At 46.2% G+C, this 13933-nt stretch overlaps 1 protein-coding gene across 2 annotated transcripts in view; it reads left to right on the top strand.

Moving 5' to 3' along the window:
* The first annotated feature begins 7284 nt into the window (after window positions 1-7284).
* The window catches only part of LOC132335607 (ubiquinol-cytochrome-c reductase complex assembly factor 1), a 46684-nt gene continuing 40035 nt past the window's right edge, over window positions 7285-13933 (top strand). The window contains exons 1-3 of one of the 2 annotated variants that reach the window (XM_059862338.1): window positions 7314-7369; window positions 11503-11607; window positions 12909-13013. In XM_059862338.1, the coding sequence (XP_059718321.1) occupies window positions 7346-7369; window positions 11503-11607; window positions 12909-13013 (234 nt within the window). In that variant the 5' untranslated portion in view covers window positions 7314-7345. Of the gene's footprint in view, window positions 7370-11502; window positions 11608-12908; window positions 13014-13933 lie in introns of both variants that reach the window. The other variant, XM_059862339.1, reaches the window with a different exon arrangement.

The following is a 13933-nucleotide window of genomic DNA, read 5'->3' as shown; positions in this document are numbered from 1 at the left end:
ACAGCTGAGTTAAAGACCAGTTCAGTGCCACTAAAAAGTCTCTGCTTGACATGATTTATGTAATTCCTGTTATTCATTATTAAGTAAAAGTTACTTTGCTTTTTAAGATGAGGTGTTGGGACAAGTAAAGGTGGAACCTCATGAGCCCTGTCAGTGCCAGGCTCCAGAGCAGAGCTCAAGGTCCCAGGCTGGAGGGTTTGCCACCATTCCATGCCTCCAGGAGGAGTGAGCTCCTCAAGAAGTCATAGAAGAAGGATGCAGGCAGTAATCTGTACTTCTGGAATTGTGAAGTGCTGGGCTTCAAGAGCTGGGCAGGGGACTGACAAACCCTCTGCTGCTCACACATATTCACTAAAACACTTTGTCCCAGGACATTCTCCAGACAACCCAAGGATGTGAAAATCAAGATGTGCTCTCTTTGGCATGGATTTAAAGTTGGCTTGAAAGCTGCTCTGGACCAGCTGCCTGGTTCCTACACATTTTGTTCTGCTCTCAGCCCTGGGAAGCACATGCTCTCAGATTGCTGGAGGAGGTTTGCACCTCTTGCTGTGAGTCCACAGGGCACCTCTGTAACCTGCTTGTAACCTGCTTGTAACCTGCTTGTAACCTGCTTGTAACCTGCTTGTAGCCACTTATTCCTGGCAGAGGGCATGTGCCATGCCGGAGTTCTCACCAATGCCATGTTCCCCCAGCACAGTGCCAGCTGACTTGAGGAGGTTTAAATTCTGGACACTGGGTGGTAGGTTTGGGTTTTTTTTTTTCCCCAGTGGTGCCCAGTGCAGCCAGTACGGACAGCCCAGAGCAGCATTTGCTCCCCTGGCCCAGGAGGAGCTGTTCAGGCACCCCAAGGGCTCCTGGGCTGCTCTGGCTCACCAGCCTCCAAGAAGCTGTAGGAGTGCACTGCTGGACACAGCCCCTCTAATGAGTCTGGGCCTTCTCCTTGTTTTTCTGGGATACAGGCAGTCCACTGGCACTGCACGAGCCATCCTGTAACTCAGTCCCTCAAGATCCTTTGGAGCAGCTGGAGCCTCTCCCTGCTGCTGCATGCCCTATTCACAGCATGGGGCTCTTGTTGGGAGCCATGTGAAGGGAGGGGAGAAGGAAAGACTGCTGGAAGGTGGTGGGGTGAGGTATGGTGGAGACATTTCTCAGTTAGAATTGCTCAGTCTTTGCTAGGAAGGACTGACAGTCTCTGGTAGATTATCCCAGATAGCAAGACCTTGCCCCGTATTATATGGTTTTCATCACAAACATTAAAGTACTTGGTATAAAACAGAAGGTCAGGAATGTTTAAGACATGGTATATGAGAAAACATTTTCCAGATTTCAGCTTCCTCCAAGGTAATATGCAAGTGTAATTAAAACAGAACCTGGAAATATAGAGTACAGTACCCTATTGAAAGTGTGTTGTATGAGCTGAACTCCCTTCATTGATAGTTTTCCAAAACACACAGCTGCAATAATCTTTATCCAGGAGAAGGGAATAAATTAAGTCGGAACACCTCTGCATATAGTACAGTACAGTGTATAGCCCTGCACCCCATATAACCTCGGAGAGGTAATGGAAAGCTGAAGGAGGCGCAAGTGGAAAACCTCTCTGACCAGCAAACACTTTCTTCTGAAAGCAGACAGATGGGAAGAAAAGCTCATGAAACAGAGGCAGCTTAAGTACTGGGATGTCTCATTTCTGCTCAAGTTGTTGAGGCTCTGCAGTGGCAGGGTGCCAAAGCATACTCCAAAGCACACAGATTTGACAGGTGGGGAGGGGAACGTCCTGGGCTTGCCCAGCAAACGGAGTATTGATGGCTGGCTAATGTGAACAAATAGGAGTTTATCATATTTAACAGTAGCAGCAGCCATTAGGATATAAAAGCCTGGAAAAAGTAACCAGGTCCTATTTCTACTCCTCCTGAACGGTTCAGCCATGGAGTTCAGGTTGTGCTTGCCAGGCTTCACCAAATGCAGCGAGGTGCAGCACTGAGCAGCCTGTTCTGCTTCATGTCTGCTTTTCCTCCTGCAGCACTGGTGCAGAAGAGGGGTAACTCCCTTCTGGAGACCAGAGCAAGGACTGCTTTGCACCTCTAGCCAAGGAATTCCAGATCAGGGAATTGATCTCCATACTTGCCAAACCTTTTAAGGTCCAGAGTGAATTGTAAGCATTGTGTTTTTATTGAAAAATACATCTCAATTTCATATTTTTAAACAGCACTTTCCCTGAGAAATGGCAATAGAAAAATGTATGCACAGTGACACCCCAAACTGAGTCTTATGGGGAGGACTAATCACCTTTATGTTGCTAAAATAAAATTTTCTCCCATTAAAAGTCCCTTTTCAGCTTGTAACGTATTCCTAAGGGTGGACTTGGCCTCAAAGCATTCAGATTTACTCCATATGAAAAAAAGGAGAAAAATTTTGCAAGAGCAAAGTATGACAAATTTGTTTATGAACTACAAGTTCAAGCTTAGAAAAGCCCTTTTCCTTCAGCAACAGCCAGAGACAGGAATCCAGTGAACCTGGGTTTCCCCTGCGGTCAGATGGCCCCTCACCACTCTGCTGGAACTCAGAGTTCTGCTAAGAGCAGAGCAGACACATCCAGGAAAGCTCTGGAAGAAGTCAATCCACATATACCAGAGCTCCAAGGTGTACGTTATCACTGATCTGCACTTCCAGTCCTAAAGGAGTGCATGAGACAGGAGGCAGTGCCAGGTGCACACTGGCTCGGGTGGTACATACAGAACAACCTTTCAGAACCTGGAGCACCGGGAGAGACACTCATGTAGCTGTGGGGGCCAGCTGGCACTCCTCCACTATTGGCACAGAACCAGAATTAATAAGACCTGCTGGATTTGAACTGAGTTTTTTCTATTGGGTTTCTCTTTATCATGATCTCCAGAGTGTCCTGGAATACCCATATGGATTATTTTCCTCCTTGTTAGCTAGAATGTCCCAGCCCTGCTTGTCCCAGGCAACATGGACAGATCCTCTTTCCTCACATGACCATGAGATTCCTTTGACTTTACTCCTGCAGAAGCAGGAGCAGGTGGTAAAGAAGGAAAATGAATACAATTAAAATCTTTACCTAGACAGGAATTTCAGAATGAGCAGAGGAAAGACTGAAGTTGAAAGATTTGTACTTTTGCCCTGATCTAAAGCTCTGTTTGTTTTTCAGAAGGAGGGAGCTCCCCACAGCAAATGTAGGGCTAACAATTACCTTATCAAGTTGATTTTGATTCTTGTGTCCAAGAAGAGAAAAATACAAGATGCTGTTACAGGACTTTATTTCAAGATAGTCAGTTAGCCTGAATATTTAAAATTTTAAAATATAAAAGCACAGGCCTGCATAAAAATGATCAGTCTGCTTTTCTGAGTGGAAACAGGAAGAGCATATGCTATGTTAACATAAAAAAAAACCTATGTGCTGATGGGGAATGAGGAGGACAGGAAGATCAAATATTTAAATGTCTTTGTTTATCATTCCTTGCTAATTTGGACAAAAAGGAAAGAGAGTTGTAGTAATAACCACTGAACCAGCGTGGGAGAGGTTAAAGAGAAGACAGGATTGAGGCCAAATCAGGAGGCCCATTAAACAGAATGTATTAATAAAATAATTATTATTATAAATAATAAGAAATTTATTTTATAATTCATTATATACATTAAACATCATGATATCCTTTCTGATCCTTCTTTCCTGTTCAGCCACATGAACACCTGAGGCCATTGTTGATGTTCCCCAACATTTTTCAGAAAACACATAACAAGAAGTTTCTCAGTCTCTTTAGTGGCCTCAGGTGACAATCTCCCAGAAAGAGGGAATCTTCCACATGGAAGATTCATTATGTCGGATGTAAAACCCACACAGCTGTGGAGCTGCCCACTGAGCAGAGCTGAGTGGAGGAGCTTCATGGACAGCAAAAATGTGTGTAAAGGGGAATAAATTGCCAGTGCTCTGACTGAGGGAATCCCTTCAGAACTGAAACTAAAACTGAAACTCAGGTCCACAGTGAAGTTTTCTGGGTTCATGTCCCATCAGAGGATGTTCTGTTCCCTCAGGGAGCTGTGTTCAGACAGACTGACAGGGAAAGGGCTTGGTGCTACATCAGGCAGTGACAGGCAGAGGAATCTTAGGTGGGACAGTAACTTTCTCCAACTGAAGTGTGTCAGAATCTTTCTGTGCATCATTGGGTCGCACTAATACAAACCCAGGTAAGCGTCAATATTTATCAGACACAGCTCCGAGTGGGAAAGTGCCCACTGTGGTGGACAGACCATGTTACATCACTGAGAGACACTGCTGGTGCCAAGAGCCTTTTCTCTGCATGACTACACACTTTAGGGCCTCTTGAGCATCGTCATTTCTAGTGGCTGTAACTCATTAATGGCAAAGAGGGTTCAGAAAAGTGTAATCACTCCTCTCTATCGCCTTCCCACAAAAAAATTGCTGTTAACAATGGTATTTAATATTGGTTTGAGTGTAATGCACAAAGGGCAGCTAAGCAAATATAAAACAACAAAACCAGCTTTTTAACGTTCCTGCCTGGAATTCGCTGCAGGGACAAGAACAAAATGAAATGTAACATTTCCCCTACAGAGATCCCACAGTCCCCTGCATTGTTCAACATCCTGCCTCATGTCAGAACAACTTTTTCACTAAACAGCTTGTCAGACACAGTTAAACCCCCTTCAGCAGATAGCTGTGGGGAGGCAGAACATCTCGGGAAAGACCAGCTAGCTACAAGCACAGGGATCAGGGATGCCTGTGGATAAGAAGTCCAGACAGGTGATTCCATTGGCCCCCTGAGGCCTGATATTTAAGAACATATGAAAGATTTCTAAGGACTACTGTGAAGTTTCAGGGCCATTAAACAGCTGCTACTGCCCTCTTGAGAAGCTGACATCCCAGTTAACGTGCTGGGAAAGAGAGGAGGAGAATGTTATAATTCCCTGAGCCCTCTGAGCCAGCGCTGCAGCCGCGCAGCCTCGCTCCCTGCCCCTGCTGCTGCTGCTCACATCTGCACCAGCACTGGCATTTGTGAGGTGATGTGGATGTGATCCAGATTCAGCCTAACCTGGCAAAACAAGCCAGCTTGCTTCACCCTGTTGGGTTACTGCTCAGGCTCACTCTGTGGCCTTGTGAAAGCTGGTGCCAGCAGCAGCCAGGAGCAGGGAACACGCAACAGGGATGGCTCTTGGCAGGGAATATGCAGCAGGGACAGGCAGGATGGCTCCTGGCAGCAAGCTGCTGGCTCTGGGGGACTCTGGGTGAGGGACTCTGCCATGTTTTCCTGGTGACACGAGTGCAGGCTTACACTGATACTTGGGGCAGCCAGGATGGCCTCACCAACTTCAGCCACGGGAGGTACCGCTTTTCCATGCTGCTCTCCCTGCTGCCCCAGGGCAGAGCCACTGTCCCCAGGACATGGCTGACATCAGTGGGCAGGCACTGTTCTGCCACCTCTGCCCCTTCCAAACCAAACCCCAGCACAGACCTGGAGCCTCCCATGCTGTTGTAAAAATGTGGAATATGTCAAGATTGTCTTAAGTCAGGATGTTCTTTGGTGTAAGGTCTTTGTATACTTTCAAGCCTAATGATCAAGAAAGGAGACCCCATCAGTGGAACAGGGAGCAGGAGCATCCCCTACCCATGGACATCCTGTAACTAACAAGCTTTAAGGACATAGTAAATCAAGATGTTGAGGTATGTCTATGTCTACATCGCAAACCTGGCAAAATACCTAAGGTCCATGTATCCCATAGGTGAACTATGTTCATTGTAATACCTACATCATGCCTACAGTTCAAAAAAGCTCCTGGGTTATGTAACTGCATGGAAACGACTAACTGATCCTAATAGAGGAGCTGTACTTGGGAAGTTACTAACTCTGAATTTCCATGTCTAAAAAATGCTGTGCAAATTCTGCTAGGGCATGCTGACTTTGTTGAATATCACCAAGTTCCTAGGCTTGTACAACTCTGAAATAAATAATTTTGCTGACCTTTATTTCCTTTGGGAAGATGATCATATGCAGCACCATGAACAGGACTACGTGCTTCCTTTCTCAAGGAAAGGCAGTGTCATTTGCATGCAGATCCCAGTTTGGCATCAGGAACTCAGTTCCAAGGCTGAACACATCCAGGGATTGCTACAACACAGCAGGTTCCAAGAAAGAAAGGTGTTGCTGGCCTTTACCTCCTGTTGGGCAGCCCATTGTCTGCACCTGGAACACTGGGGCTCCTTCCCAGGGAAAAGCACAGTCATTTCCATTCAGGGGTCCATCACCAAAATTTATGATACCACCTCCAATACTGAATACATCCAAAGATTGCTCACACACAAAAGGTGCCAAAGACAGAAAAGTCTTGCTGGCCTTTACCACCACAAGGCAGATGATGATATCCTGCAGCACCAAGAGGAGGAACAGGTGTTTCCCTTCCCAAGGAAAGGTTTGATTCACTTTCTGGACCAGACCTCTGCAATTTGGTTGCAAAATTTGTTCCAAAGCTGAATAGATCCAGGGATTGCTCCTACACAAGATATGAGAGGTCAGAAAGCTGTTGCTAGGCTTTACTGTTGAGAAATAAATGTGGTGCGGGTAACTTGGCCTGCAAACTACAGATTGAAAGGCGGATTGAGCTCTGGGTGGGAGCCATGAGCTCCTAGCTCTGGTTAACAAAGGGCACAAAGAAGGTCCGGTTGATGACACTGAGAAATATAGCAGGAGCCAGGGAAGTGGATGGACACAGAAAAGTGGGACAGGAGCCAAAGACTCACAAGGAAGAGCTGAGACTTTGCCGTGCTCGGACTGTGAAGGCATAATAGCCCAGGGGTTCAAGGTCCCTCCCTGGAGGCACCGCCTCGAGCTGTCTCTTGTGTTCCTTCGAAACAAACAAATTGTTTTGTGGAATGGGACATGTGAGACTCTGCTGTGGGAAACCTGGTCTGACTGTGAGAGTGGGGAATGCAGGGACACCCTTCGGCTCCTTTGAGCCTCCCATTGTGGAGGGGCCTCGGTTCCAGCAGTGAAAGTGTCTGACCTTTGGCAGCGTGACTGCCAGGGCGCTACAGAATGGTCAGAATGGGGAGCTTCCTTAACATTTACCTCCCATAGGTCGCTTATAACCTGCGCATTAAATAGGAGGGAAAGGTGCTCTCCTTCCCATGGAAACACAATTACATAATTATTCTCTCGAGCGTGCCACCATGGGCTTGTTTCACGCCGGGGAAAGCTCCCGATCCTGCAGGGCAGCGCCCCGCCGCCCACCCGCCTCACGCCGCCACTCGCCCGGCGCTTCCCGCGGAAGGGGCCGGGCCGGGCCGCGCCGGCGGAAGCGGCGCCGGACACTCATGGCGGCGCTGGCGCGGGCCCTGGTGAGTGAAGGGAGGAGGGAGGGGAGGAAGGAGGGGAGAAAGCTCTGGTGCTGAGGGGGCGAGCGGCATGTGGAGCCGGAGCTGGCCCCGCGCCGCCCCTGTGGCGGCCTCCCCCCGCAGCCCGAGGTGTGTCAGCGGGGGCTGCTCCCGCTTCCCGCCCTTGTGGCCTCGCACTCGATGTCTGGTGAAGGAGCGGGGCGAGCTTTTACCGCGGAGTTTGTGTTTGCTGAAGGGCTAGTGAGGGGTTGGAGCGTGTTTAGGGAAGGGAACGGAGCTGGGGAAGGGGCTGGAGCACCAGGAGTGGCTGAGGGAGCTGGGCGGGCTCAGCTGCAGAAAAGGAGGCTCAGGGGGCACCTTCTGGTTCTGCACAGCTCCCTGACAGGAGGGAGCAGACAGGAGCGGTTCGGGCTCTGCTCCCAGGGAACAAGGATGAGAGAAAACGGCTTCAAATTGTGCCGGAGGAGGTTCAGCTTGGACATCAGGAGGAATTTCTTCAGTGAAAGGGTGGTCAGACATTGGAAGGGGCTGCCCAGGCAGGTGGTGGAGTCACCATCCCTGGAGGTGTTTAAGGGACTCTGTGCCATGGTCTAGTTGACGTGATGGTGTTGCAGTCATAGGTGGAACTCGATGATCTCAGAGGTCTTTTCCATCTTAATTGAACCTGTGATTCTGTGGTGTAAGGGTTTGGGCTCCTGGTGGAAGCTGGAGACACATGCCTGCCAGTGGGACTCCTCTGCTGGGCTCAGCGTGTGCCCTCAGGGGTGGGCATTGCCCTTATGGGACCTTCCCCTCTCATTCTGCAGCTGTCTGATAGCAAGGGTAGTGTAAAGATTCCAATTCTTGTGTTGCTGCTCAGGCACTGGCACCGCTACAGGGCAGTGGTGGAGATACCATCCCTGAAAGTGTTCAGACACCATGTGGATATGGCACTTGGTGACATGGTTTATTAATGGTTGGACTTGATCACCTTAGAGGGCTTTTCCAGCCCCAGTGGTTCTGTGATTCAGATTGGAAGTGTTTGGGTTCCTGTGGAAGTGTGGGTTTCCGATGACTCTACTCCTTTCTTCTTTCCCATTAATTTGTGTGCATTTTTTCTTTCTGTTAGCCTTTGAAGCATCTGTGGCAGAGTTCCTCTTTTTAGCATATTGTTTAGAACACGGAATTTTGAACCTGGGTATGATCTTATATCACCACACAGGGTGGCCAGTGCTGCTAGGTGGGGACAGATGTCCCAGGAACAGGAAAGGCCTTTAGCATGGGGGCAATATCCACTTAGGAAACCAGTCCCCCAGGTACTCTGAGCGGATGGCTCAGGGTGTGGTTTCCTCAGTCATGCTCTTTCCAAACTCAAGATGAGAGCAGCCAAGCACAAACCTGCCTGGAGCAGCTCAAATGCAGTGACCTTGGGTTCCTGCTTTCTCCTCCCACCCCTGCCCTTTCTCAGTGCTTTGTCCTTGCTCTGTTCCCTGCCTTTTTCTCGCCCCCCCCTATGATCCAAGTGCTGGAGCAGCAGAACAGTGACAACAGGTTGTGCAGTTTGAAAGCATTAAAGAGACAATTTTCAGCAGGCAGGGAGGGGGGAGCCAGGCAGGAAGGGAGCAGGGAGAGCAGTAGGGAAGCAGTGAGGCACCAGGAGGGCTCAGCTGTTTGTGGAGCTGCAACCCCAGGGCAGGGTTTGCAATGAAAGCTGCTTCTGAAGGAGAAGAATTTGCCTCCTGGGCTTACCTGTCCCTGGGCAGCTCCTCAGCCAGCTGGTGCTGGCATTCCTGTGGCAAAGTAAGCTGATTTGATTTTTCAGCCAGACCAGATAGGTTTCTCTTTGGACAGGAGATGATGTAGTTACCTGCCATTTTTGTGATCTGAAGTATGCTCAGCTTCAGCTCAAGAACTGCTCATCCCTGGCATTTCTCAGCATGTGTTTCTGCATTAGACTTTAGTGGCTTCCTAATTGTATGAAAACAAGTCTTAAAACTTTCTGTATTTCTTCCTTCTACTGGAAATAAGGAAAATTTGGTTTTTGTCTGACTTTGAGCTCCTGGTGTATGATATAGCCCTGACATTTCAGCTCTGCTCCTTAATACTGGCATTATGATAAATCTGGCTTTTGCCCAAGATACCTTGATAAATAGCTTGCCTGCTACCTAAGACTTTCCAAAAGGTTGCCAAGAGGATTTAGAAGACTAGTGATATTCTTTCATCTCTGTCTTGACAAGGCAGCTGTCTGCAGACTTTTCCTGAGTAATCCTGTTCACTTTAGGCTTGGTACATTTTCTTTCAGCCCAGGGGAGAAGCAAAAGAAGCACTTTTAATTTGAAAGGAAGGCTATGTTCTGCAGAGTGATGCTGGCTTAGAGAAAATTCCTTAGCTCCTCATATTCCCTGCTATCTCCTGGTGTCTGTTTTCTTTACTACTGGATTGTTTGTTACATCTCAGCTTTTAAATGTGCTTATGCTTATTTTTCGTTTTCATATGTCTCTGTCCAGTTTTGTTGCATTTGTGCTTTTCAGGAGTTCCAGACCTCAGTATGTTCAAGCTCTAAGCCATAACGTGAGCATGCTAGTGAGAAAAAGCCTCAAAAAAGTTCTGTCAGATCCTTGGAATCTTGTTGTAATTGTTCACAAAAAAAAAAAAAAGGTTACTTCTTTCTCACTGAAGTGTTTGTTAAACTGTTTGGGTCAGAACCCTAGATTATCTCAATAAGTACTTTGTGGGACTCAGCTGTAATGGTTTTTTGGATAGAAATGTAGCATTTTCATCATTTCACTTGCTGATGGTGATGTTAGTCCAAAGATCAGAAGCCTGAGTAGTATTGCTGCACTAGAAGTGGGAAGGTATAGTAGCAGTGGACGCTAACCACATTTGACATGGGACAGCATCTCTCCCTTTGCAGTGTTTAAAACCCCAAATCAGTTCCCTTAATGAGTTTGAGGTGCAGCTCTGGAGTTGAGGGGCAGCCTGCGAGGCCCATGGCCACGCCTGGGGGACAGCGGTGACGGTGCAGGTCACAGGAAGGGGACAGGAACTCGGGGTGCTTCGTGTTGGTTCCTCTTGTCTCTAGGCAGATCTGCTGCTCTTGTGGTTGTCCTTTCACTGAGCACCCCCAGGGACAGGCTGACTGCCCACCCCACGAGATGTTAATACAAATTGGTAAGATTTCTCTGAAGTCTTCATTTCTCAAAACTAATTCTCTGCTCAAATATTGGGTGCTTCAGTCTCTTAATCATCTTTGTGGCCAACCAAAAATGAAGCCATTTTTATTAGAAAATGGCATCTCCATACATTATTTCCAGTGTTAATGTAGTGTATGTATGAAGGAGGCAAATACTGTACAAACTTTAATATTGCAGAAGGTGAAAGGTGCAAAGAAGGTACAGGCAAAAAAAGCTCCACCTCTTCTTTGTATTGCTGACGTTTTCATGACAGAAAATAATGATCTTCACTGAAATTTATGGGGACAATATGTGCTTTTGGAATACGAAAATTCTTAGCTGTGCCTGAGTAAAGTAAGAGAAAGATGCATAAAAGCTGAGTTGGATGAGGGCTTTTTTAGAGCTTAGTCAGTCAATTGAAGAATGCTTCTTAAGCATTTGAATTTATTGTATAGACAGGGAAGTTGTGGTGTGGTTTTATGATGTAGACAGCCCACCATTTCCTTCCATTCATCTGTTTCTGCCATCAGACTTGGGTTGGATACTTGTACTGGAAGGTAAAATATTTTCATAATCAAAATTTATACTCTTGTCAAGCACAAGTTGGGAGTTGAGTCTGGGGATTGTTAGAATCATGGAATATCCTGAGCTGGAAGGGACCTACATGGATCATTGAGTCCAATGCACAGCGCTGCACAGACTCCCCAAGAGCCCCACCCTGTGCCTGAGAGCGTTGTCCAAAAGCTCCTGGAGCTCTGGCAGCCTTGAGGCCTTGCCCATTCCCTGGGAAGCCTGGGCAGTGCCAGCACCTTCTGGGGAAGAACCTTTCCTTGATACACAAACTAAACCCTTCCCCCTGCTCTCCTGACACAACTCCATGTTGTTTTTGTTGTATGAATGAAGAAACCTGTGAGAGCAGAGGGACAGTTACACTATTTCTGCACATTTTTGTCCTTTCCTTCATTGCTCCTCTCCTCGTTGCAGAGCTGCCAGGCTGCAGTGACCCAGTGGACAGCAGGGTGCTGTGGGTTGCTGCAGACCCCTGCAGTCCCGGGCCCCTGGAGGTGGATGCTCTGCAGTGTTTTCGAGGTAAGAGATGTTCAAGTGTCTGAAAAATGGAATGATCCTAAATTACCAAGAAAAAGTAAGGGTTTTTCAATAAAGAGGCTTCCAAAAGTGATGTCTTTACTGTGTATTGTGGAAATACCAAGGCAACTCCAGAGCTCTCTGCTGCTGCAAGAGTGAGCTCCCACTCTTGTTACATGTCCAGCTGTGTCTTTCAATAGATCCAAATGATCTGTCCTGAGAAGATTAAATGCAGAAGTCCAAATGGAGGTGTTACTTTTTCAAACAAGCTATTACAAACCAGTTATGTTTGCATGCTGTTTCCAATATTTTATTTTAGGGAGCACTTTATTTTATAGAGCATCTCCACTGTACAGTGACCTTGGACTTCTAGTACTGATGGATGTTTATCTTGCACAGCACATTTAGTGTTGTCCCAGTGGAGGCTTTGCAGATTGGCTCACTGTTGTGGACAGCCAGCATAGTGCCAGAGTGTGTCTGTCCAGAGTAAATCAACTAGAGCATCAAGTAATGGCAGTTAATGATAAAGGGATGAAAAATGTGTAGAAAATGGGAATAGATGCTACTATTAAAGCACCAGTTTGCACCAGTAACGTGTGATGTTGGGACTAGAGGTGGAAATGAGCAGTTGTGAAATTATTAATGAAGTTGGGCTTACTCTACATCCAGTGCACATCTGAGGATGACTGCTCTGAACAGCATATTAACTCTGTCTGATCTAATTGATAAATAAGGTACTGCTAAGTTGGGTGTGCTGGGGGACTGTGAGAGTGTTCAGCGTGCAGCTTGTTTCCTGGGGAGCCCACTTGCTCCTACTTGAGAGTTTTCTTTGTTGTGCACTATATCTGTGATTGAAGTCATCGGGGCTGTAGTGGTAGCTTTTACACTGCAGTTTGTATTTCTCAAGTCTTGGCCACAAAGACAATTAAACAGGCTATAAAGTTGTAGATAAAAATAGCTGCTTGTCTGCTAAGTCAGAAAAAACAATTATTCTTTATTAAGAGACAAACTCCATAATTAGAAGTAGTGTGAGAGCCAAAGCAGAGAGGCTGTGGCTTTTGAGTACAATGTTCTGCCAGTCCATTCCATCAGTACATTTATAGAACGTTGGAAAATGTGGTTTGGAGCATTAAGCATAGACAGCATTTTGTTTGTAACAGTTGCTATAATAAATTTGTGCTATTTGTGATGTGGAGTTTTTCAGGATTAGCCGGAACTAATTGACTTGGAAGCAAACTACAGGTGCTTGATGCAAAGTCAGTGGTCTCTTAATTCTTTTTCTTTTCTTTTGTTATTTCTACTAGAGACACAAGGCTGGCACCTTCCAACTCTCTAAATTCTGCAGTGGATTGATTCAAGCCAATGGAGCCATCACACAGCAGAACAGATCCTTTTACAATACAACTAAGGTGAGAAGAGTTGGGAAGTTTTATTGTTGGAGGACATGTGCTGGGGATTCTACAGAGACACTTCTCAGAACACACAGGAGATGATTCAACCTTTCTCTAAGATGTTTTAGTGTAATGTGAACAGTGGGTCTGGTAATTGGAGAAGGAATTCTGTTCCTTTCCAGAAAATGAAGGGCTGACATAGGAAGGTGCAGTTACAATTGGGTAATCAGGGTGAAGGTTCACTGACAAAGCTGAGGGCTTCCTTCCAGTCAGGAAAGAAATTAAATCAAGGTGTTGGGGGCACATGTTCCTTCCACACATATTAGAAGTGACAAGATGTTTCCTTATTCTTTAGTTTGGGAATAATGTGTGGTGACAATTTTGCTGGCTTCTAAATGCTGAAAATTTTCATGCAGTCTACTAATAACAGCTAATTATTGTGTAATAATTTACTATTCATGTGTACTGTTTTGTTAATCTATGGTCTGTGTGTCTTGTACATGCATTGTCTCTTGTCTTGGAGTAGAAGTTTTCTGAGGCATGAATCAACTCCATAAGATCAGGTCACCAGTTAAACTAAGGGTGTTTTCATCTCTCAAGTAATAAATATCCTGATGTCTTGTTAATCCGGTGTGAAGAAAATGGCAACATGGAACACATGCACAAGAAGTGAGATGACAGAAGGAAAAAGAGCTAGGGACTGATGGGTAAAACTTCCATGAAAATAATAATCCCAGTTTGCTATCTAGCTAATAGTGCATTTTGCTGGTGTGGAGTTAGAGGTGCCTACTAAGAAGGATTTTAAATTGGTTATTTTGACATGGATAGAAAAAATGAAGTAAAACCTGAAGAGTGCAAGGGAAGAGCCCCTGCCTGGTCTTTGCATTTAGTTCTCAACTAGGGTTTTTTCCTTCTTATAGTCAATTTTTCAGTGTTTT

Source organism: Haemorhous mexicanus, chromosome 18 (genome assembly GCF_027477595.1).
Source record: "Haemorhous mexicanus isolate bHaeMex1 chromosome 18, bHaeMex1.pri, whole genome shotgun sequence".
NCBI lineage: Eukaryota > Metazoa > Chordata > Aves > Passeriformes > Fringillidae > Haemorhous > Haemorhous mexicanus.
This window is presented reverse-complemented; position numbering and strand designations above follow the sequence as displayed.